At 32.1% G+C, this 27021-nt stretch overlaps 1 protein-coding gene and 1 long non-coding RNA gene across 2 annotated transcripts; one reads left to right on the top strand and one right to left on the bottom strand.

Annotated features, from left to right (window-relative positions):
• The first annotated feature begins 2417 nt into the window (after positions 1-2417).
• Positions 2418-4407, top strand: LOC107954085 (3-ketoacyl-CoA synthase 12-like). The gene has a single exon (NM_001327619.2). It carries the CDS (start codon positions 2677-2679, stop codon positions 4075-4077), a length of 1401 nt encoding a protein of 466 aa, NP_001314548.1. The 5' UTR covers positions 2418-2676; the 3' UTR covers positions 4078-4407.
• A 13462-nt stretch (positions 4408-17869) lies between these two features.
• On the bottom strand, positions 17870-20404 carry LOC107954086 (uncharacterized). The gene is made up of 3 exons (XR_001699408.2): positions 19951-20404; positions 19181-19302; positions 17870-18264 (listed from the first exon to the last, which is right to left on the bottom strand). It is a non-coding gene; the product is annotated as an uncharacterized lncRNA (long non-coding RNA).
• Between the last annotated feature and the right edge of the window lie 6617 nt (positions 20405-27021).

The raw sequence follows: 27021 nt of genomic DNA, 5'->3' as shown, positions 1-27021 counted from the left end.
GTAGAAGTTCTTTGTTTTCATTTTTAAAGAGTGAAGACTTTCATCCCTAGCTTGACCACTTCTTGGCCTAGATGGAGATTTCTTAATCATTTATAATTTAATCTTATTTACTTGTTCCTCCATAGAAGGTAATGCAAACGAAATACTTGTGTCACGGGGCTAGACCTTTCGTCTCGCAAACCTTGCGGCCTTAGGCGATCCGTTTGCTCTAAACTCGCCTAAGTCAGCCTTTACGCCCAAAAGTGAGGATTCCTTAGAACTCCTCCAAGGCACCAATTTGTATAGCGGAAGCGATTGTGCCAAAAGAAGCTACAAGAGAACAACAGAAAGAGCGCTCGCAAAGTGTTTGAGTAAATGCTCTCAATTCTTATTCACAATGAATAATGAAACAATTCAGGAGTGAGTACAAATGAGGGGAGGCTCTCTATTTATAGTTGAGCTCCCCCAAAACCGACGGTTAAGATATATTTACATCGACGGATGAGATTTAACCATATCCCTTAATTTTAGGGATTTACAAGATAAGCCTTATCAAATCTAATCTAATCTTTACAAGATAAGATTCCCTCTATCTTCTAAGATCAGTTACCATATTAGCCTAAGTTGCCATCTCTTCATTATCGGGCCAACCAGGCTTCAATTTGACAGGCTTGTCCAATAACTCTTTGAACCGGGCCAGTTCTTGTGGGCCAAATGATCCCCATCTGAGCAACAGACCTCCATTGGATGCATTTGGTGCGCTGGTCACGGGCTTTGAATTGCGGCCCGTGACACTTGCACCAACATATTAAATTGAATTAATGAAATTATTACTTATTATATCCAACCTTTTATTATTATTTTATACTTTAATCCATATCTTTAACTTTCATTGCTTCAACTTGTAATTTACATTATTACCATATCAAATGTGGTTTCAAGAAATAAAATCATATACAAATATTTAGGCTATATTTTTTGAAAAAAATTAATAAATAATTTTGTTAATTGGTCAAGGTTAAAATAAGTTAAAATCTTATGCACCTAAAATCATAATTTTAGGAGAGTGATTTATTTTATTTTTAAAATAAATTAAATTAACTATATAACTTTTTATAATATATGACTTTTGTTTTTGAAATTTTGATTATTTGATAATTTTTCAATTAAGGTTATATTTGATTAACTGAAAAATTAAATGCTGAAAAAAAATATTTTAGGTGTTCGACAATCGTCTCTCAATAACTAGGTATGGCAATGGGGCGGGGCGAGGGCAGATATTACTTAATCCATTATTGTTCCACAATTGACACGCTCTACTCTACTACTTGCTTCGCTCGCTATGGATATATAATCTTGAAAGCCATTATCACCTCCATGCATGTTGGAAGCATCCATCCCCACCCCACCTTACTCTACTTCAATTTAATTTTTTCTATTTATCTTTAATTTTTTTAATCATTTTAAAGTCAAGTAAATATTTAAATATAATTCTTCAAAAAAATATTTAAACATAAAATATATGATTTTTTCTATATTACGTTATTACATTTTTACCCATTTAATAACTTTATATATATAAGGATAAAATGGTAATTTATATAATGGAGCAAGTCGGTTTGAGGCAAACAATTACCATAACCGTTCCATACCCACTATCTAAAAGAAAAAATCCACCATTCCCAATCCCACATCCACTTTTCAAAAAAAAAAAAGAATCAAAATGAAGTGGACCAGTTCGAAATCCATTTGGCAGTTCGGGCTTTCCCATCCCTAATCTATAATTACCAAAATATTGAGAGAGAGAGAGAGATTAATACAATATTCTCAACCATTTCTTCCATGCCTGTTTTATGATACATGTTATTATATTCGGGGTTGGTGGCTAACTCTCATAACAATATTATTTCTAAAGTTTGAATTTCCGTTACTTTTTAAGAGTACAATGTATCTTACCATACCCAACTATAATTACTTTTCAACCATTAATTAAGTAATTCATATCAAATATGTAAAAGTCTTAATGACCATGGAAAACCTACCATTCCAACAAGAGCTGATTTTCTTCTCAAATTTAATGATATTTTACTAAATCATCAACCTCTCTTTTCCATTGATTCAATGCTGAACTCATTTGTTATTTTTACTGCACTTCCCGATAAATCTTTGGTCGTAATTCCGTAGATTAATTACTTTGAGTGCTGGTATAATATTGCAGAAAATTTTCTATATATGTCTATTTGTAGCTACCACCCTCAGCCTTCTTAAATGTGGATAGCATTATTGGGTAAGCTGCTAACCGTGAACTATAATGGCGTCCCTAATAGCATTCCGTGAAATTAACGAAAGAAAATGAATTAGAAAATTGCACTGTTAGTCTATGGAGTTTTTAAGTTATTAAAGAAACGTTGACGAGGGCTTGCAATTTGACCCCCCTCCCCCATTCAGCTCTTTCGTCTTGTTCTCCGACATGCAAAGCTTTGTTCAAGTTTTGTAATAAAGATCGATTGGAAATTATACACAAATTCAGTTGTTGGGGAGTTGAGTGATGTGATGGCAATGTGCTTTTAAGCAAATCCACATGTCCAACTCATTGGCTCTCTTCTCCTTTATAACGCTTTCATCTCATCTCCCCCATCTCAACCGACAAACAATTCCTCTCCTTCTTTGTTCTTTTTTTTTTTTTTAATTCCTTTGATGGAGTTGTTTTCTTTCATACTGTTGCTTCCAGTCTTACTTGTTCTCTTAAAAATTTGGAAGTGGGTTAACGACAAGAGAGACCAAGAATGTTACATTTTAGACTACCAATGTTACAAACCAGCAGATGATAGAATGGTCGGGACCGAGTTCAGTGGGGAGGTGATAAAAAGGAACAAGAACCTTGGACTCAACGAGTACAAGTTCTTGTTGAAAGCCATTGTCAGCTCCGGCATTGGTGAACAAACCTACGCCCCAAGAATCATGTTCTCCGGCAGAGAAGAGACCCCAACATTGGCCGATGGAATCCTGGAAATGGAAGAGTTTTTTCAAGACAGCATAGGGAAGCTGTTGTCGAGGGCAGGTGTTTCCCCTCATGAAATCGATCTCCTCGTTGTCAACGTCTCCATGATAACAGCACCACCTTGTTTGTCTTCTAGGATCATAAACCACTACAAGATGAGGCAAGACATCAAGTGTTTCAACTTAACGGGAATGGGGTGTAGTGCGAGTTTGATTTCTCTTGATATTGTTCGGAACGTGTTCAAATCATACAAGAACAAGTATGCTTTGTTAGTAACATCAGAGTCTTTGAGTCCAAATTGGTATGCAGGCAATGATAGATCTATGATTCTTGCCAACTGTTTGTTCCGTTCGGGTGGGTGTGCCATTCTTTTGACAAACAACAAGTCCTTAAAGCATCGAGCAATGTTCAAGTTGAAATGCTTGGTGAGGACACATCATGGAGCCAGAGACGAGTCGTACAATTGTTGCATCCAAAGGGAAGATGAGATAGGAAAGGTGGGATTTTATCTAGGGAAAAACCTCCCTAAAGCTGCCACCCGTTCTTTTGTTGACAATTTGAGGGTGATAACCCCCAAGATCCTGCCTGTTACCGAACTAGTTCGGTTCATGGTAGTGTCACTGGTTAAGAAATGGAACCGCCATGGTTCAACCAAGGGAACCACGACTCAGGGACCTATTAAAGCTGGGGTTAACTTCAAGAGTGGGGTGGACCATTTCTGCATCCACACAGGAGGGAAAGCAGTGATTGATGGGATAGGGTTCAGCCTTGATCTCACTGAATATGACCTTGAACCCGCAAGGATGACCCTTCATCGATTTGGGAACACATCAGCAAGCAGTCTTTGGTATGTTTTAGCCTACATGGAAGCCAAAAAGAGGTTGAAGAAAGGGGACAAAGTGTTGATGATAAGCTTTGGGGCTGGTTTTAAGTGCAACAGTTGTTTGTGGGAGATTGTGAGGGATTTAGAGGATGGAAATGTTTGGAAAGATGAAATTCAGAATTACCCACCAAAAACATTGGTTAATCCTTACATGGAGAAGTATGGGTGGATCAAGGATGAAGATCCAAGCACCTTCAAAATCCCAGAAGACTAAACTCTGCCAAGGTAAAAAAAAAGATATCATCAACAACATCAAAACAAAATAGGATTAATTTGAGTGCCATTTTTTTCTCCCTTCATCCCTTTAATTACATTCACTGTCTTTGATTATTAAATTAAGTTTCTTTTATACCATCAAGTTCTTAGATTGTTAAATCCCATGGTGGATTCATAACCAATAAGGTGGGCAGCTTCTAATGATTTGAAAAGTTTGCCATTTCCTATATTGGAGCTTGGGGTTTACTTTTTTTAGTTGTTACGTTTTTACTTTTGGATTTCGAGAGAAATAGAAAAGAATTTGGCTTATATATAGTTTATGAAAATAATATTTATATAAATATTAATCGAGTATTAATTCATGAGGGGTTTCTACTTTATATAAAAACAGACTTTATTGTTAACTACTATTTATCTATTATTTACAGAATTTGCATTAAATATAATATTAAGGCTAAATTGGGAAAGTCATGCATTGATTATGTTGTCTAATATTAGCGAATTGACATTTCATTCTTTTTTTCCTAGCGAGAAAAAGACTTGTGTCTTGAAAGTCTGTCCCAACACATGCCGAAGGCTTTCTTTTCCATCAGAGAAGAGGGTCCACTATGGATGATAACACCACCTTAATTCATCCCACTATATGCCTCATAATATAGAAAATAAAAAAAAAAGAAATCGTGATATTAATTATTATCACTTGATCATATGCTAACTATTGAAAGAGGATATTATAGAACTCCTCCAAAAACCTTATGCTCTTCTTACTCTCTTAATCCTTAAGATTCTTTAACCAAAATTGCTTTGAATTTTAATATCAATCAAATTTCAATTCCTCAAAGGATATCCTAGAAGGTAAAACCATTTCTCATCTTAAACATATTGCATAAATATAATTTTAGCCCCTAATGTTTATTCATTTTATTATTTTAGTTTTCTTTTTTTTTTAGGTCTTCAACTTTTAAAACTTAGTCAGAAAAACTGATTGAATTGTTAAAATTTTAATGGCATTGACATAGCAACTCACGTGGCATTTTTTTATACTTCAATGTTAACATGGATAAATTTTCTAAAAGTTTTTATGATTTTTTTTAAATTTTTAAATATTTATTATTATTTTTTAACCTTGCCAATGTCGTTAAAAATTTAGCATTTCAATCAAAATTTCCGTAAATTTTAAAGGTTGAGGGCCAAAATAACCTAAAAAAATAAGGGCCAAAATGAAAAATGTTTAAACATTAGGGGCTAAATTTACCTTCATGCCTAAATATAAAGGCCCAATTGTTAAAAAAATTTTCAAAAAAACTCCGATACCTTTTTTAAAGAATAGAATATCTTTCTACAACTTTCTTTCTTTTTTCCCTTCAAATGTGTATTCTTAATTCCCCAATGATGGAAAACCTTGCCAATGTCGTTAAAAATTTAGCATTTCAATCAAATTTTTCGTAAATTTTAAAGATGAGGGCCAAAATGAAAAAAAAATGATTAAACATTAGGGGCTGATTTTATCTTTATACCTAAATATAAAGCCCCAATTGTTAAATTTTTTTCTAAAAAAACTCGGATACTTTTTTTAAAAGAATAGAATATCTTTCTACAACTTTCTTTCCTTTTTCCCTTCAAATGTGTATTCTTAATTCCCTAATGATGGAAAAGCTTGCCAATGTCGTTAAAAATTTAGAATTTCAATCAAAATTTTCGTAAATTTTAAAAGTTGGGGACCAAAATGAAAAAAAAAATGATTAAACATTAGGGGCTGATTTTATCTTTACACCTAAATATAAAGCCCCAATTGTTAAATTTTTTCTAAAAAAACTCTGATACTTTTTTTTAAAGAATAGAATATCTTTCTACAACTTTATTTCATTTTTCCCTTCAAATGTGTATTCTTAATTCCCTAGTGATGGAAAACCTTGCCAATGTCGTTAAAAATTTAGCATTTCAATCAAATTTTTCGTAAATTTTAAAAGTTGGGGGCCAAAATGAAAAAAATGATTAAACATTAGGGTCTGATTTTTATCTTTATACCTAAATATAAAGCCCCAATTGTTAAATTTTTTCTAAAAAAACTCTGATACTTTTTTTTAAAGAATAGAATATCTTTCTACAACTTTCTTTCCTTTTTCCCTTCAAATGTGTATTCTTAATTCCCTAATGATGGAAAACCTTGCCAATGTCGTTAAAAATTTAGCATTTCGATCAAATTTTTCATAAATTTTAAAAGTTGAAGGCCAAAATAAAAAAAATGATTAAACATTAGAGGCTGATTTTATCTTTACACCTAAATATAAAGCCCCAATTGTTAAATTTTTTTCTAAAAAAACCTTGATACTTTTTTTTAAAGAATAGGATATCTTTCTACAACTTTCTTTCCTTTTTCCCTTCAAATGTGTATTCTTAATTCCCTAATGATGGAAAACCTTGGCAAAATTAAGATTAATTTTAGAGAACTGAAAAAAAATTATGGCATTATGGATTCTTAAATCTTAATATAATACATTTTTATTTGTTATTAGTGTTGGACTAGGGCTATAAATGAATAGAGCGTTTAATGAACAATTTGATATTTATTTGTTTGTTAGGCTAAATAAACAGGCATTAGTAAAAATTTGAGGCTCGTTTATTAATAAAAAACAAACCACTTATTTGGTTCTTTTATATTCATGAACAAATTCATTTGATAAAGCATTTAAAGCTCGTTTATTGTGTAATTATTATATAATTAATTATTATTTGTGTTTTTATTCTATTTATTTATAATATAATTATTAAAACTTATGATGAGGCAAGTTTGAGCACTGGCTCACGTAGTGCCACAAGCGGTGGCCACTACAACTATCATTGGACAGGATATTTTTATAACTTGCTATAGTGGATGTTGGTAATCTTTTGGAACAAAATTCTTAGACTATGATTGTTGTTGATATCTTAGACGTATGATAGCCCATATTTGAAGATCAATCCACTTGAAGCAACATATATTGAATATTGGATTGAATTAGATCCCCTTTAATAAGGAGATTGAAGACTTATCTCTTACATCTCCAAAATATCTTAGACTTTATTATTATATTGTATATGTTGTTTTAGTTGCATTTGTATATGGAAAGGTTGATTGTAATTGATCTAGTATGTTAGCAAGTCGAAATCACTATATAATGAGGAGACTTGTATAGGTTATGTACTAAGAGTTTTAGCACCTATCCATTCATTAAGAAACTTGTAATTGAGAGTGCATTGAGATCATAAACACATTTATTGATTGGTTTATACCCAAAGTTTTTAGGGGAAAACTTAAATGAGAGATATCTATATCTTTATGTACAAGGGTGAGGTTGTTAAACTGGGTTATGTTAGAACTTAAATCACTTATACAAGCTTGAAAGATAGTGGATTACCTCTTTAGGCAAGGCCTTGTAGATGTAGGGAAATCGAACTATGTAAACAACCTCCTTTTGTTCATTTTTGTTTATTGTAGTTACACTCCTAGTGCCCACTGCTTGTGTTATTACTCCTCTATTCTTGCAATTATCGTTTTATCTTTTCAAATTGGTATAGGCATTATCCACTTAATCAAATCAAGTAGTGTTCCTAGTGTCAATAATTGTTAAAAATGGAAGGATTATCTATGCCTCGTCCCCTTATGTTAGATGGATCCAACTATGATTATTGGAAGGCAAGAATAAAGGTGTTCATCAAGTCTTTAGATGGAAAGGCATGACATATTGTACAAACTTGATAGGAGGTTCCTATTATTAAGACAACTACAGGAAAAGCACCAAAGTTTGAATTTGTAACACCCTAACCCAACCCGGTCACTGGGTCCAGGTACCAAGTGTCACGATTAACCTAAGTTACAAAATTCGTCTTTCGAACTTATTTTAATTAGAAGTTTAGACAACAATAAATTATGGACCACCTTTACTATACAATTTATTTCAATATCTTGATTAACAGCAAGTTTCAAAGAATAACTTTAAACAAATTGCCTATTATTAAAGTACTTAAGATTTTACAATCAATTTGCTATACTAGGCCCTAATATTACACTACTACGACTTCAAACTTAATTCGAAGCCATATACTAGTCCAACCCCTAAGGCTTAGCCTTTAAGGGTACCCCCTCTATACACATGAAACAACTTCAATGCCCAATGTGTGAATTTGATGGTGTCTGGCTTGGTCCTTTCCCAAAAAGCCACGACAATCCGTGTTCCTGCATACAAGGCAGTACAATCGTAAGTTCATAATGAACTTAGTGAGACTCTATGCAGCAGTACATCATAAAGAATCTATATTTTCCAAGAATAAGAGTAAAAGCACAAAATTTAAACTTTCTGTGTATCATTGGAAGCTCCACAAATTTTTTGGTGTAGTCAGTGTCTTGCATTCTCTGAGCTCACCATTGGTGGACACGTTCACCAATTTAGTCATGGGTGTATTTTTCCAAATAATATTTTTCTGGGACTTGTTCCAGTCTAAGATCATCTCAGATGTCTATAGTGTCAACCGTTTACATGAATATACAGATTAGTGACTCCTAATGACGAACTATCAGATGTCTCGTCACAATTACGTATTCTTACCAAGCTCTATATAGACTTATTGTATTACCCTAAAAAATTTCTCCTTATGACTTAGCTTGTGTTTAAACCCTGCTTCTGAGGTAGACCCATTTACTGGCATTCTCACTTGTTGACTTGAATAAGAATTTGGTAGATACATAAGCACCTCATTCCTTGCGGACTTGTACGCCACAAGATAGTTTCGTAGAATCTTCCCACTTCAGAATTGTCACACCCCAAAAGTGGCGGATCCAAAAAGGTAAGGTATGTATGTAAACTGATTTGGCATTATGGTAGCATAATCTACCACCCTGTTGGCTTGATGGTGAGTTAGAGTATTGTCACATACGAGCATTAAAGTATTCATCTATTAGCGGTATCTAAGGATTTAATTACAGGGCATCTTCAAGTAAAAAAAGATTACACCCAAGAAAGAGTACGCCCAAAGTGTTGGCTGAGGACAAAGAGCCTATCAAGTGTTTGAGGAAGCTGGAGGAAACTTAATTGTCTTTAGGACCACACCATACACAAGTCATTGTCAAAGTATAGTGCACTTGGTTTGCTTGAGCACTGTTCAAGTTGGTTCTCATGATGAGATTAGTTAGGAGTTAGTTGAATTGATTTGACCCTCCCCATGATTGGTTAAACAGTAATGAAGACCTTCGTTGGATTCTATTTACCTTTCTCTAGATTTTTTGTGGGAGATTAGAAGATTTGGGCAAGGTAAGCATTGTCACTTGCCAAAGTCCACAGTAGGGGGACATGGAGTTTAATCTACTAAGGTAGAAGACGTTCCAGATGACTTTACTTTTTACTTTATGTTCTGGTTCTTCTTTCCAACCTAAATGTTCATTTCTTCTTCGTTAAGATAGAGTTAAGACCTCGTTTAATCAATAGATGATTCAACATCTTGGTAAGTTTTATAGCCATGTATATTATGAGTTTTATTGAGGAAGAATGTTAAAAGGTGTAAGAACAATAGGGTGTGAGTGAAGGGTCCTGCATAGGGGCCGCGCGTAGTTGAAACATTAGTAAACTATCTATAAATGGGGATTTTAATGGAAATTCCATGATCTTGTAAGTAATTGCTGCTACTAGATTGGGAAGGACAATCAAAGCAGAAACCCTAGGTCGAAGTAAAGATAGGTCTTTGGTGAGTCTCTAGGCCTAGCTTCTATACACTATATTATGATGATTCCTTGTACGGTTGATATTCATATATATGCGAATATCTTCTTGAGAAGTTGTTGTATGTATGTATGGTTGTGTGTGTTTTTTGTGAAACATTTGTATGTATGTACTAAAGTGTACGATACGCTGCATGAATATGACAACGTGTGGTAAGCATGTATGGCAAATTATGCGTTACAAAGTATGATTCTGTTAAGATTATGAGTGAAATCTGTGTAAATGCATCCATTATGTCAATTGAGAAATGTAAGACCATGTATGGTTGGGGAAAAGGGAGTTTAGACGGAGTGACAAGAAAGTATGTGATACGATAATGGACCCCTTGGTGGTGATTTGATGATGTCCATTGGGACAGTAAACACAAAGGCTAGTGGCGAAATGTAGTCTACCGGAATCGTAAACCCAAGGACCACCGAGATAGTAAACACGAGAAAAGGCTAGTGTGGCAATTATGTGATAACACCATAGCCATGGCATATTCTAGAAATTGAGGATGAGCTGTAATTATTTACTAGGGTTTCTACGTGTCTCGGGGGAAATGATGGGTAAAACTTTAGGTGATGAGTTTAGACAAATCTATATCGTCAAACACGATAGTTTATGTGAAGCCTTTGTACTAGCCATCTGTAAAGCCTTTGTGGCGAGTCACCGTAAAGGCTTTGTGGTAGGGTACTTGAAAAGCCCATGTGGCGTAATATCCAGAAAGCCAAGTCGAGACCCTTCGGATGCTACGTCTGCGTCCTAACCTAGTGGAATCTGCTTTTGGCTGTGAGTACACAACAAGAATGTCGCAGATGGAATCTGCCTGTGGCTGTGAGTACACATTGAAATAAAATGCAGATAAGCTGCCAATACTTCCTCCATTCATAATGTCCCACCCAATGCACTGGAATATGGCATGCTCAACAGATCAATACAGTAGCATTTAATATGATTTTAACAGAACAACATAGTCGCAAACAGTATTCTCAGAATGGTTCAATTCATTAACAATTAATATTCTTGTGATAGTTCAGTTAAGTAGCAAAAATCATGCTTTTTTGTGTGTTCGATTTAACGGTGATATAAGGCCTACCATACATACGATCACAAACTCCAAAATAATAGAAATATATTTAATGTTTTCAATTCATGCAAATATATATAGATATCATACTAAATTAGTCTATCAAATCATGGATTCTAACATAATTCATATCATCAGGGGATAATTAAATAAATTAAAGTATAAAAATAGTTTAGAAATCATTTGGGGACTAAACTGAATAAAACATAAAATTTTAGGCAGATATTGTAAAATCTGAGATACATGAGACACATGGCTATGTGAGTGGATCGTGTGGGTAGCCCTGGACTGTGTGGAGGGGTTACATGGTCGTGTGAAAGACTGTGGCCATGTAGTATTTACAAAATAAACCTATAGGGGAGATACGGTCATGTGGCAAGCCGTGTGAAGGGTCCTAGGCCATGTGAGAATAGAAAAACCTAGGGTTTCAAGGGACATGGCCGTGTGGTCCACACGTATGGCTTGCACACCTGTGTAGCCCTATCCTAGACACGATTTGCCCTAATTCACTTGTAAAAGAACACATACCTGTCATCGGAATCTCGAACGATGTTCCTCACCTTCAAATTTGATCCGAGGTACCTAAAACGGGTCATTCAACCAAAAATCTCACACGAGTTAACGTTTGATTTCAAGATTTATTGAGATTATCGAAAAGATTTTCAAGAACCATAAAATATTTAGTAATAATAATATTATAAAAATTTGAGATTTAAACCTTGAAAACAAGATATAATTACCGATTCTTGGCAAGAATAGAGATGTTATTGATGTCAATCACAAATCCGAGAGAAAAATGATTGAATGGAGGATATTTTAATCCGGGAAAACAAAATAATCAATAGCAAGAAAGATGAAAATATGGTGTAAAGAAAATAAAAAGAAAATAAAACGAGAATAAATAAAAAGATTCAAGGTAAATTCTACTAGGATTTGAAAAAGGGAAAATTGAAATTCTAATTAGGAAAAGAAGATAAAAAGATGGTAGAATTCTAGTTCTATATGAAATTTGAGAAAGGGTAAGATATGAATTCTAATTAGGAAAGAATTGTGCCAATAACCCTAGGGGCGTCACCTGTAATTTTCCCAAGACTTTGCCGAAATTTGAAATTAAAATTAAAGGGAATGATGAGGCTCAAACCTTGGTCATTTAAGGGGGCTAACACCTTAACCATTGGGCTATTGCCCATTTCTTTTTTATTTTGGACGCTTAATTATATTGATATGTTTTTAGGGCGTTTTTGATGAAATTATGAAATAAAAAAGGAAGAAGAGACTCAAACCTAGGACCTTTAAATAGGGTTTTAGTTTGATAACCATTAGTGTAACACCCCTAACTCGTCTTCATCATTGAATTAGAGTTTCAAAGTATTACGACACATAACGAAACAAATGGGAACATAAAACCTTTCAAATTTTAATTTAAATACCAAATATTCGAACTACATATCATTCATGGCATATTTACACTTACAGACCTTAAATCGAGTTTACGGGGCTTTAAAAATAGTTTGAGAGCAATTAGTGACCAATTTGAATCAACTCAGAAAAATATGAAAAAACTTGAAAATTTTGGAAATAGAGGTCACACTACTGTGTGGCCAGGCCGTGTAACAGAGCCTAAACCGCGTGGCTCGGAAACATGGCCGTGTGGCCAAACCGTGTACAATTCAAATTATGGGTCACACGGTCGTGTCACAGCCCATGTGCCTGCTCGTGTACAAATTGAAATAGGGTCACACAGTCGTGTTGAAGGCCGTATCCCAAATCGTGTGAGTATTCGAAATGAGGTCACACGGCCATGTTGTCAGACCGTGTAACTTTCTGTGTGATCTTGTGGGCAAACCTACACCTAAAATCAAAATCTCACATGGCTGTGGGGTGTGACCGTGTGTGGCACATGGTTGTGTGATAGCCCGTTTCCTAGGCCATGTGCTTCAAAAATTGCTTCCAAAACAAGGCAAAACAACATCAATTCCTTAGGTTCCAAGCCAAAACCAAATCAACCATAAATATGCTTTCAAATACTTATAATTAAGCCTAAAACATAGTAAATCATTCAACCTAAGTGCCTAACCAATATGTCATCATTTGACACCACAAATCATACACCAAATTAATTCAATTTCAATGCTACAAGTTCATACCTTAAACATATATCAAACATACCAATTTAACCATACCATTCATATTCCATTCCACCATATCCTATTTACTTTCAAAAGACATAAACAAAGTGGCCAAAAACCAATGTCATATATATACAAGTAAGTTAGAAGTGAGTTCAAACCACATCATATTTGCAAAATAACATAAAAGCTCCTAGTACATTCCATTTATAACCATCACCAAAATAACCAAAACATCTACCAAAATTATAGACGGATAGTGTGTATGTGCTACGACTAGGTTCTAATCGTTTGAGCTTTTTGATGATGTACAAGAAAAGAAAAACAACTAACATAAGCAACTAATGCTTAGTAAGCTCGTATAAATATTAAACTTAAACTTACCAAACAAGCTCAATTTTTATAATTCATGCATAATTCCATTGACATGCTCATGTGATTATTCATTTCCTAATTACAACACAAATCTCACAAGTTAGTGAGTTCAATAATGAAACATAAAATCTATCCATTTCATGAAACATATATTTAGAACATATCCACATACATTACGTTCATCACACTTCTAATATGTAACATTCATATATTTCAAGAATTTATACAACCCTTTCCATTTCATTTATTAAGGTTACATAACATATCCTGTAATTACAATTATTCGATTAAGCTTTATTTACCCGCTGAACCAAATGACACAACGTACGATACACGGGAAACATGCTCACACAAAGTGGGTCTGTATCTGTAATTGTAACCGTATCTATAATGCTTACACGAGCTGTCAAATGGGTCTGCTCTCACAAGCTGTGGAGAATCCTCAAAAAATACAGAACCTCAGCCATCGGTAGGACATCCAGGACTAGCACCCGGAACTGTATAACCCCTAATGACATGTTATTTGTATCCTAAGTATTCACTAGGTTCAAACGGGACACATTACATACTCAAATTATTTATCTTCATTCTATTATACCTTGTTAAATATACATATATGCAACTCATATTTCAAACATAATCATCAATTTGATTAACATTATAATCTAATCCAATTCACTAGTTAACATTTATCAATCAATTAAAGTTATATAAAGCACAACATTAATCAATAATTCAACCAAAATAATAATTAACCAACTTAATCAATATTCAAACTTACCGTAACAAAAATAGTTACAAGTGCAAAGTCACCAACTAATCCGCTGCTTTAACTTTTCCATGATTCAAGTCCTATTTATTCTTTTCTTGATTTTCATTCAATTAAATAATTCAAATAGATCAAATAATCAAATTTATACTTATAGGCCTTTTTATTATCAATTTACAAAATTACCCCAACATTTTACCCTTTATGCAATTTAGTCCCTAAACCCGAAACTTGCAGATTAACTATTTCTAATCACCATTCATGCTAGCAAAACTTCCTAGGGACTCTCTACAGCCCATGTTATCATGTTTTTACAAAAATTCCATGAAGCTTTACTACTTTAACTATTAAATTACTAAAAACACTTAACAAAGTAATCCTATTAAGCTATCATTCTCTTGAATCTATCAAATAGGTTCACAAAAACACTTCAATAATTCATGGTAAGTCCCTAAAATTTTAAAAATTTCATAAATTAACTCCCAGTCTAGCTAGATTACTTAAAATTGATCTCAAAAGCATAAAAATCATTAAAAACTGAATAAAAAATCACTTACACGCATGAACAAGAGTTGACCGAAGCTATCTAAGTTCTGTAACGGAGGATTCGACTATGGGAAATATGAAGGATGAAGATGATAGCTCATTTCCTTTTTGTTTTTCTCATATTAATTACCTATTTACCATTTTGTCCGTATTAAATTAACTTAAATTTCAACAAACCTTGTCCATAATTGTCCACTATCTAATTATATGGTTTATTTACGCATTAAGTCCGTTAATTTACATTCCATAGGTATTTAACCCATTTATCTAACAGTAACTAACTTTTTAGATTTTACGATTTAGTTCTTTTTACTTAATAAACTATTTAAACATTGAAATTTCTTAACCAAACTTCATTAGGACTATAATAAATACTCGTAAATATTGAATAAATAATATTTATTGTCTCGTTTGTCAAAATTTTGGTCCCGAAACCACTGAAAGTGAGTTGTTACAATTAGGCCTAAGCCTATTTCTTATTCAAAATTTACCCCCTATAGTATTTATTTTAGTGTGGTTTTTGTCATAAGTTGTTGAAAATTAAAAGGAAAAGAAAAGGGAGGTATGGGGTTTGAACCTAAACTTTCTAGGAAAGGATGTTAACACTTAACCATTCAAGCTACGTTTTTTTTAGTCACTTAATTGTATATATTAATTTCGAGCTCAACTTACATATTTTTTATTAGCTTACACATTTACTCAATTTTTTTTTCTTATTAACTTATTTAACTTTATAGTTTTTGACACATTCCTATGCTAGTTTATATATGATAATTAATACTCATAGTCAAGTCTCAGTATTAATATTTTAATTCATTTAACCCCTTTTCCAATTAGGTTCTAACTCAATTAAAACACACTACTTTCAAATTAATCCTCGCAATCAAGTTTCAATTTAGATTAATTAATATAATAATACTTGATTATATTATTTTAATACATTAATTAATTATTTATGACCCTAATTTCGATATCCGTTTCAAACTTACAATTTATAACCTTAAAAATCAAGGTGTGACCACTTTCGATTTTCACAAACTAAATTATTCTAACCCAGTTTTTTTATTCTAACCCAGTTTTTGTGGTGTGACACTTTTTATACTTGACTACCAGCAGATTGGCTTTATGCTTCAGTGTAGGTATTTGTGTCAGATACCAATCAAACCCCAAAGAGTATCATGTCAATGCAATTAAAAGGATAATGAAATATGCCAATGAAACTATTGACTTGGGAATTTGGCTCTCGAAAGATGGCATAATGGGTCTTGTGGCATACAGTGATGTTGACTAGGTAAATAATGTATATGATCGCGAAAACACTTATGGAGGATGTTTTTACTTGGAATTGAATCTTGTGTCTTGGTACAGTAAGAAACAAACATCCATTTCTTTGTCAAAAGTAAAAGTAGACTAGAATCTTCCAAGGAGTTGTTGTGCTAAACCTCTTTAGATGGAGTAGACAAGGGAAGATTTCAGAGTGGTTTTACCATTAGCCACTGCCTATTGTGGCAATTCAAATGCCATCAGTATTTTAATGAATCTTATGATGCACATAATGAAGAAACACATTGATATCAAGCATCATTTCATTAGTGAATTAGAGAATGACATTGTTGAGCTAAGGTATGTACCTACAAAAAATAAATTAACTGATATATTCATTAAAGCTTTAGATTTAAGTAGATTTGATCGAATCAAGCAATTGAATCCCTTTTAATAAGGAGATTGGATCTAGACACCTTGAAAACTTATTTCTTACATCTCCATATTATCTTAGACATCATTATATTGTATATGTTGTTTTAGTTGCATTTTTATACGGGGAGATTAATTGTAATTGATCTAGTATGTTAATAAGTTGAAATCACTATATAATAAGGAAACTTTTATAGATTATGTACAAAGAGTTTTAACATCTATCCATTCATTAAGGAACTTATAATTGAGAGTGCATTGAGAGTGTGAACAAGTTTATTGCTTGGTTTATATCCTGTTTTTAGGGAAAATCTTAGAGGAGAGAGATTTTGATTGTTTGATACATTAGTAAAAATTAAGCATTGAATATTTTTATTTTGCTTAATAAGAAATTTTGATTTTTGAAAATTCATTATTTCATAATTTTGATATTATTAATATGGTATTATTTATTTTATTTTGAATAGTTTTTGACAAAAGTAAAATATTATGATTTACATATTTTCATTGTTAATAAAATAAGGAAATAGTTTATTTCAAAAATAATATTAATTTAATATTTTTTTGACACTTTTTTGTTAAAAAATCTATATTAAATAAAAAGTTAATAAGATTATCAAACATAATCGAAAATTTTTAATTATCAAACCTAACCCAAGTGAATCAACGGTATCACCTAATAAAAATAAATTATTTGTTTAGACAAAAAAATTTCATTACTGCTAATGTTTTCAATTTTCAAAATGATCTTATTTGTTTTAGTAAAAATAAGGAAGAATTTCAGAATTTTGATTACAATTTTTGAAAAGGGAAATTATCTATTCATATTCCACCTAAACATGTGGTTTTATAAAATTTCTTCTAATTTTATTTCATTTACCACATAACATATCATTATAAAATAAACAACTTAAATTTTAAAATATCATTTTATTTAATTTTAATGTATACTTTTATATTTTATATTAGGCATAATCATAAATTTAGCTCTCAACGTTTATATCTTTTATCAAATTGACCATTATTCATTTTTTTTAGCTAATTTTGTCCCTCAACCTTTCAAAAGAGTCAAATTACTTTTTTTTAAACGAAAATGCTAAATAAAACATTAACACCACGTTTAGTTCGCTGTAATGGAATAGAGCTGTAATGGAATAGCGTTGTAATGGAATAAAACTATAATGGAATAGAGCTATAATCAGTAATTCAATTGTTTAGTTGAATGGAATGAAATAGAACTGTAATAGTATTCTTGTGTTTGGTTGAATAGGATGATGTTGTAATAGCATAAGAAAAAAAAACTAAAATGGCCAAAATACCCTTAGTAGAATTTTTAAGTTAATTTTTGTTATTAAATTTTACTAGGATTATTATTAAATTTAATAATAAATAATTTAGTCATATTTTAATATAATTATTACCAAATATAATTTAATAAAAATGAAAATATATAATTTAGTAACATTCTGAATATAATTATTATTAAAATATGAATTAATAAAAATCATAACATAATCTCATGGATCATAGTTGCCAATATTACAAATATTGATCCAAAAACAATAATCATTCTCATTTTTTTATATATGAAAAATATCAAACATCTATAAACCAAACAAACCCGAGCAAGTAGACTTATTTTAACTTCTCTATATTTTTCCCCAACTTGTTAACACCAATTCCAAAAATCTTCCCCCAAAAATATCAAAAGAAAAAGGGTCCTGCTACTGCCATTGATGTATCTTCAATCTGAATCACTTTCCATACTCCCCATGGCCTTCAATCCTATTGGCCTCTACATCATGCCAAAACCCCACATCAGAAACATGAATCGACTTCTTCCACAAGCCTATAATAGAAAGCAAAATGTTAGATCATGGTACCTTACTGATAAAAAAACAATGAAGAAAATAAAATCACCTTTAGATATATACACATATATATACACACACAAAAATAAAAAATGGGTGGAGGATAATAATAAGACTTCAGCTAATTTAGAAACAAACTACAACGAAATAGTTCTAAATAGAAGTCAGCAAATTTAAGTTCTAGCAGTAATAAGATATTCATGCCAATGATTTTATAACAAAAGATTTACGAAAACACTATGATTCTGTCAATATCCACAAAATTGTTATAAAAGACACTGTAATTAGCCTCAGAGCAAATCTTATGGCACCATAAAAAATAGATACAGGGAGACGCTCTATCTACTTGGTTTTAGATCCAAATGGTAAGGATAGAAGACATGAATCACAATTAATCACAAATCAAATTTCTTAACAGTAGGATGGTAATGGATCACATGGAGATATTCTTATCACATCAGGAATGAGGCACATCTTAATAGAGTTTGAATTACCAAATTTAAGTTATATTCTTATCACATCGAGAATGAGGCATATCTTAATAGAGTTTGAATTACCAAATTTAAGTTATAAATCAGGTTGCTAAATCAAGATTAGATACGATTTATCCATTTGATAATGCTAGGAGATACATGTATCAAAAATCAAATCAGGACCAATCCAGAAAGAACTAATAACTTTCAGAATAACACAAGCAAATCCATACACCATGCTCAACACTTGTAACCAGATTTTTCTTGCCTATATTTAGGTGGTTTAAAAGGTTGCAATTTTGAACATGTTTTCTAGTATAGAATTTTAAGAAGCAATAAAAAGATTCATAGGACCAAAGAGCCCCGACAACAAAATACTAGTAAACGTAACTAATACAAGTTACAATGAAGCCCATAATACCGGAGGCGGAGCAAGTTCCTCTTCATCCTCCCATGATTCCTTGATATCAGAGTCATCAATATCTTCATCATCCCATTTGCTTTTAAGTTGTTCCTTTGTAGGAAGAGGTGGAATCTCATCCTCTACAACAATAACATACAACTTCTTGAGCCAAAAAGAAAAGGGGGGTTTCAAGAAAAGAAAACCAAGAATAAAAAAAATGACATAATGCAATAGGTTCTCCAACTAAGATTGGAAACAAACCATAATCTTTAGCACTTATTAACAACTTAAAAACATATGAAATACATAATAGAAATGAATCTGCTTTAAGGTCTCTTTACACTTTAAAACTCCTATACAAAATTACGAGGCTACCATCAGGTAATGTTTCAAGAAAAGAACTAGTGAATCCCAGCAATTGAAGCCAAGACTAGATTCCCAGGATGTTGCCACAATTACTGATCTTCCACTACATGCAATTTTTCTTTTTAATCGAAAGAGAAAAAAACCCTAAATTTTTCTTTTTGGTCTGGTAACACCATAGCCGATTTCCCAAGAAACTCAAAGCAAACACCTTTGAAACATCTCAACTCAACCTCATAAAATCCAAAATCAAAAATCAAGTAAAAACCCTAAATTTCAATAAACCCAATAAACATTTAGCTCTAAAAAAAGAAATTTCCCACATTCAAGTTCACACATAATAAAACATGAAAAAGAAAATAGAATCACTTATCAATCAAAGCCCTAGGAATTAACAACAAATTCGGGAGAAAATTAAAACTTACCCCAGTCTTCCATCTTCACTTAACAACAACTCCCCTTGTTATCTTTCTAGCATTTGTGAAATCAAAGCAATGAAATCAAATAGGGGAAATCAGAAATGCAGTGAAAAAGCAAAAAAAAAAAGAGGAAAAAAAGGGTTGCAACTCTGCAACCAAAGGGTTTTATTGACTGAAAAGGAATGAAGCTTCAATATATTGACTTAGTCTCCTCTGTAATCGAAGGGAAAAAAAAAGGAAACGTAGAGATGGGAAGAAAAGAAAGTTACAGTTTCTTCCTTCTTTCGGCAGAGGTGAGGGCAAAAATTGAAATTGGGAAAAAAAATTCTTATTCCAAGTGTTGAATGATGATTCAGTGGTGAGAGAAGGGAATGGCTATTCAGCCAATTCTTGGAATAGACCTTGAATCAATTCAGGCTCGTAATACCATTACAGTCAACCAAAATAATGTTTGTTGGTGGGCCCGCTGAATTGGGTTGGAATCTATTCATAAACCCCCAACCAAACATGCTGTAATTTTTTTAACAACGTTGGTGTGGTTGGCATAGTATTATTTGTCTTATATGGTCACATCAAGAAATAATTTTTAAAATTATAAAATATTCAAAAAAGTATATATATATATAAATATTAAAAAAATAAGTACATGTGGATTGTCATGCATGCTATAATGTTTAAAATTTTAATATTTTAGTCAGTATTTTCATTAAAAAAATAATGATTCAACTCTTTTTTGAAAGGTTGATGGCCAAATTTGACTTTTTCAAAAGGTTGGGGGACTAAATTTAGCTTAAAAAAATAATGGTCAAATTGACAAAAGATGTGAACATTAATGGCTAAATTTATCATCATGTTTTTACATTATTAAAAATATTTAATATTTTAACAAATTTATGATATCCATATTGCAATTTTTTATATATTTATTTTTAATATCAATATTCATTTTTTATCATTATTTTTTAGGTATGAAACTTTAATAACCTAATTTTTTTATAACAAACTTATATATCAAAACAAACTAACATTTTTAAAAAATAATTATTTATTGAAACAAAATAATCACAAATACTGACATATAAAAATCTCTAAAATTTTAATATCCTTCATTATCAGATGTGCAACAAATATAATCCTTCCATGGCCATGGTCACTGACAGCAAATGCCAGCCAGCCCCAAAACTCTTAATGAGAGCAATAAATCATTGGTCTCTAGTTTGCAAGTCATAGTGGTCCATGAACCACCCCCTTCCCCCTTTTACTCTTAAATACACCACTGCCATTGCATGAAATGGTCAATTCAAGCCAGCCATTGCTCCAATCTCAGCACTGCACTTTGGCCTTTATGGGTTCATTGGTTATTACTCTGTGGTCACACCCTCTCTTTGATATTACATTTATCTTTATAATTCGAACTCTGATTTATTGGACATCACTTTTTTAAAAGATCTGCGTGAATCAACGAAATTTAATTACAAATTGAATTCAATGTCTTTTCGAAAATCATGGAACCCTTGCTGGTTCTTTGATTGAAAAGCATAATTTCGTAGGCTACTTTTGCCTTTAGAAATTTAAACTTCTTGTTTACTTGCGTTTTATATCAACGTAAGATATTTGAAAGTTTTATATATCCTGAGGTTTATTTATTTATTTATTTATTTAAGGACTCAAAATTTCTAATAGGTTTTTAAATTTTGTTTGTCCATATAAGATATTAAAAAATTGTGGGTCTCATTCTTACTATGTGAATATGTCATGTTTAGATTTTGTCCGATTCTTTTCAAATTGGTTTGGCTTTGATCGGTTCTTCTCTTGTTGTGCGTTGTACTGGTTGGATTTTACATTGTAATTGGTCGAACTTATATTTATATATGTATTGTACTTTATTAATGTTTGACTAGATCAATAAGGATTTGGGCTGGCAACCGGGTTGTAAAAGTGATGAAATCTACAAAAGGGAAAGAATGTGAGCTATGAAGGGTGCCAAAGTTGGCTCTCAGATGCTTAAGTTTGTGTTATGGTTAAGCGAGAATGAATAAATGTAGAAGGTGATTGTTGAAATCACTTTTTGAAAACAAAAATTGAGTCGACTTATTTTTTTAAAAAAATGAAAATTGGAGTCGCCACCGATCTTTTATTGAGGTGTGATCGGATCACCTTGAAAACGCTTTTGGTCTACGAGTTTTAGAAAATGAGTCCGGGAGTCAGTTACGTACGAGGAAGGGTTAGCACCCTCATAACACCCAAAATTGGTGCCTAATTGATCATTTAATGTCCTAAGGTCGTGCCGAAACCATCTTTAATTTTAGATTTAAAAACGGGAATCGAGTTTGAAAATAAAATGGGAGTCGCCACCGACCTTTATTGAAGGTGTGATCGGATCACCTTGAAAACGATTTTAGGTCTACAAATTTTGAGAAAGTAGGTTCGGGAGTCGGTTACGTACGATGAAGGGTTAGCACCCTCGTAACGCCCAAAATTGGTACCGAATTGATTGTTTAATGTCTTAGTGTCGAGAATTTCGGAAAGATTTTAAAATACGATCCTTTTATCTTGAATAAAATGATTTGGATGATAAGGCTCACTTATTTCAAAGAGATAAATTGTCACACTTAGTAAGTTAGAGTGCAATAGTTCAATCTTCGAAAATAGGTTTGTCCTTTTGACTTTTAAAATCTATGCATTTGAGAAGGATATCTGATTATTTGGGTCAAATGAAAAAAAAATCAAAACCCAGTAAGTTAGGGTTCGATTTCACAAAATTCCTAAATATCGAATATTGCCTTTATTTTAAAAATCCTTGATTCGAGGTAGCAAAACATCAGATCCAGTAACTTATGATCCAACATTTTGAAATCCCGAAGAGCTTTGTTTAGAAGTTGTATGGTTTAAAAAAACACTTAGCTATTTGAGTTCTACGAGAAGAATCGAAGCCCAATAAGTTAGGGCACAATTATCTCGAGAATCGCGAACACAGAGCTTTTTTTGAAAATTTGTGAAATAAAATGATTCTAATGCTTTAATGAAACATTATTTTTAAAACGAATGTGGTACAATTGAACACAAATGTACAATGTAATAGAATAACTTGCAATCCAATCGTACACAAAAATATTAAGCAAGCAATAGATAAATTCAAATAAAAAATAACAATAATAATTTTAAGCACATTAAGCAAATACCAATATTAACAATTGAAAATTAAAAGAATCAATAATAAATTTCAAATGACACATTAAGGTAAAGAATATATCATCTCAACAATGATTTTAAAAAAGCAAAGATACATTTGAGTTAGGAAGTAGGTTTAAAAGAAAATTAAGAATGATGTTAAATAAAATAACTTTATTTGAATGAATTTTGAAGTGAATATTATAAGACGTACAAGCATGGATTTAGAATGAATCTTTCATAAGCATATTGTGAATAATATATAATAATATACATTGGAATGAATGTAATATTGGAATATTTTGAATAAATAGAATATAGGAATTAGTTTCAAAGAATATAATTTGAAATCATTGATAAATTATAAAAATTAAATTATTATAAAAATAATTTTATATAATAGGAACACATGATAAAACATTAATGCATTGCAATGAAACAACGTTTTAATAACAATATAACAAATCTAAAAAATAACGCATGATAACAACTCTAGAACGCTAAAACAAAGAATTTGATTCGCAAATAAAAATAAATAAACAAAATTGAATGTCATTTTTTTTATAAAAAATTTAAAATCACGAAACATACTAGTAATAAATATGAAAAGAGATAAGTAAAAGATATAACTAATATAAAGATAAAAGGATACTAGCAAATATTAAGAAAAAATATAAAATTAAAGAAAATACTAAAATAATGGTAAACGTAACAAAAAAAAAGATTTAAATTAAAATGAAAATGTTTGAAGGTTTATATTTGTAATCGATTCAAAACCCAGGGACTAAAACAGCAATTAAACGCACAGGTTTGCAAACTCAATTCACACCAGCGAAAACGACGCCGTCTAACCGTGGATCTAAATGAATACGATATCAAATATGAAATACAAATTACAAACAATTAAAGAAAATAAAACGCAGTTTCAGTAAACACACAAGGACCTATTTAGCAAATAGACCAATTAGCCCAGTATGCGCAGATCCTTCCCCGGATCGGGTCACCGCCTGAATCTGGTCATCAAACGACACCGTTTTGAAGCTATTATGTTAGCATCAAACGGCAACATTTTAGTCCCGTGTTTAAAATCAACATAAACCCTAAAAAAAACTAAACGCTTCCACTTAAAAAAAACTAAACCTAAACTCCCTCTGTGCCGCTCGACAAACCAACTTCTCAGACCCTTCGATCCTCACTCACCTCCGATGACGACGGAAGGAGAGAGGATGCGGTCACAAGGTATTTTCCTCCCTTTCTATACTCTCCTATTTTGTTATACTGCTTGAATATTGTACAAATAATTGAAGAAAAGAGAACCGAAAGAAAAACAAAAAAAGGTAAAAGAAAAATTCCAATCACCTTTGGAATTCTCTGTTTTTCTCTTTGAATTTTTTTCTTCTTGTATTCGATAATTCTCTGTGTTTTTTGTGTGTTCTTAACTGATTACAAGGGCCTTTTGCCTTTTTGTTTTTATAGGCCGAAATTCTAAAACAAAAATAAAAATAAAAAAGAATACAATTTTCTCCTTTTCTTTGCTGCGTTTTTCGTTTGCGTTTGCTGCAAGTACGGCTGTACGGTGTCAGGGGCGTGGCCAGCCTGGAGAAGGCGCGCGTGGACCTGGTACAGAGGCGCGCGGGGATCTGACTCTGCTGCGTTGTTTGTCTTTCGTTTGTTGCAGGAATGGCCGTACGATGATGTGAAACGGCGCAGCGCATGGAGGCGTGGGGGGAAGGAGGCACACGTGCGGGCAACGGCGGCTGAAGGCTTAGGGTTTTGGTCTCTAGGGTTTGTAGAAACTGTTTTGGTCATGGCCCTATTGTAATTGGGTTTGGGCTTGGGTAATGTATTTGGGTTTAATTTATTTTGGTTTGTAATCTGGACTATTTTTGGACTGTTATAATTCTTGTTTGGTTTATATTTTTTTATTATTACGGGCCGGGCAAATTGGGCCTATTACAGATCGAATGTCGAAAAAAGATTAAAAAGTGATTTCCCTTTTTAAAAAAAATCTTTATTGAAAATTATTATTTCGAAAACTAAAAATTTTGGTCATCTTGCCTCAATGAAGAAATCGAGACCCCGTAAGTTAGGGTGTGATTCTTTGAAGTTCCGATGACAACACACGAATTTGCTATTATTAAAAACCTCGTCTCGAGCAATTAAAATGTTCCAATGAGTTAGAACATAACATTTCGAATTCACGAGATAAGCTTTGGCTTGAAATTTTTTATGCTTTAATTTTAAAAATGATTGGTTCTTTAGACTCGTCGAGAAAAATCGAAACCCAGTAAGCTAGGGTACAATTTCTCGAATTTTGAGCTACAAATTTTCTTAATATAAAATATATCGGACAAAGGTTAATATAACGCGATTTTATAGTAAAATGGAAAATGAATTACAATGCTAATTAGAGGTGAGTAAAACTCGATTCGACTCGAAAAAATAAAAAAAATTCGAATTTTGAGTTAAACGAATCGAGTTATTCGAATCAACTCGAATTTTTTTTCAAATTTCGAGTTCGAATCGAGTTGAGTTTTCGAATTCGAATAACTCGAATAATTCGAATAATTCGAATATCAAACTATAATATTTTTTATTTTTACCCTAAACTCCCAAACCTTTTTACTTTTTCCTCAAAACTTTTACTCCTTCCCACTTTTCCCCCAAAACTTTTACTCCCCTCCCCTTCCAACCCCCCAATCTACCCAAAATCCATTTCCCACCAAAATTTTACTCTCCTATTTACTTTTTCTCAAAATTTTACTCCCAAAAACCCTCAAAACCTTTTATTTTCCCCCAAAATTTTTACTCCCTCTCACTTTTCCCCTAAAACTTTTATTTCCTTCCCATCCCACCTCTCATCTACCCCAAACCCTCCCCCCTCTAATTTTTTTTAATATTTTCCCTCCAAAATTTTACTCCCCCCTATTTACTTTCCCTCAAACTTTTATTCCCCAAAACTTTTTATTTTCCCCCTAAACTTTTACTTCTCACCCTTTACTCTCAAATAAAAAATCAAAATTATCTAAAAAAAATCACTAAACATAAATGTCGAAACCATTTTTTTTATTAGCACAAAAATGGGGATCGACTTTGAAAATAAGATGGGAGTCACCACCGATCTTTTATTAAGGTGTGATCGGTTCACCATTAAAAATTTTAGGTCTGCGAGATTTGAGAAAATAGGTCCGAGAGTCGGTTACGCACGAGGAAGGGTTAGCACCCTCGTAACGCCCAAAATTGGTACTGAATCGATTATTTAATATCTTAGTGTCGAAACTTTGAAAAGATTTTAAAATATGATCCTTTCCAAAGAAAATTTGAATAAAATGAATTGGACGATGAGATTTACTTATAAATCGTCACACTCAGTAAGTTAGAGTGCAACATTTTAAATCCTCAAAATTAAATTTATCTCTTGACTTTTAAAACCTATGCATTTTGATAAGGATATCTGATTATTTGGGTCAAATGAGAAATCAAGACCCAGTAAGTTAGGGCTCCATTCCACAAAATTCCTAAATATCGAATATTGCATTTATTTTAAAATCGGGATAACAGAATGTCACATCCAGTAAGTTAGGATCCAACATTTTGAAATCCTAAATGCCTAATTGTAAAATTGTATGGTTTTGATAAAATAAGCACATAGCTATTTAAATTTATCGAGAAAAATTGGAACCCAATAAGTTAGGGCACAATTCTTTCGAGAATTATAAATGCTAGGCCTTTTAATATGAAATAGAATGATAAAAATTTTATGTAATGTAAAAGGTAAATGATAATTTCAAACTTGAACTCAGAAATGGTAAATAAGCTAGCCAAAATAATTTTACTCAAATTATACAAATACCAGTATAAATAAATGGAAGTTAAAAGAATTAGTAATCAATTTCAAAAGACACA

This window comes from Gossypium hirsutum, chromosome D07 (genome assembly GCF_007990345.1).
Source record: "Gossypium hirsutum isolate 1008001.06 chromosome D07, Gossypium_hirsutum_v2.1, whole genome shotgun sequence".
NCBI classification, from domain to species: Eukaryota; Viridiplantae; Streptophyta; class Magnoliopsida; order Malvales; family Malvaceae; genus Gossypium; species Gossypium hirsutum.
The sequence above is the reverse complement of the archived record's forward strand: the minus strand, read 5'-3'. Positions and strand labels throughout refer to the sequence as shown.

Excerpts from the sequence above, each read along its gene's own strand:
- LOC107954085 (NM_001327619.2), top strand. The coding sequence starts at position 2,677 with ATGGAGTTGTTTTCTTTCATACTGTTGCTTCCAGTCTTACTTGTTCTC.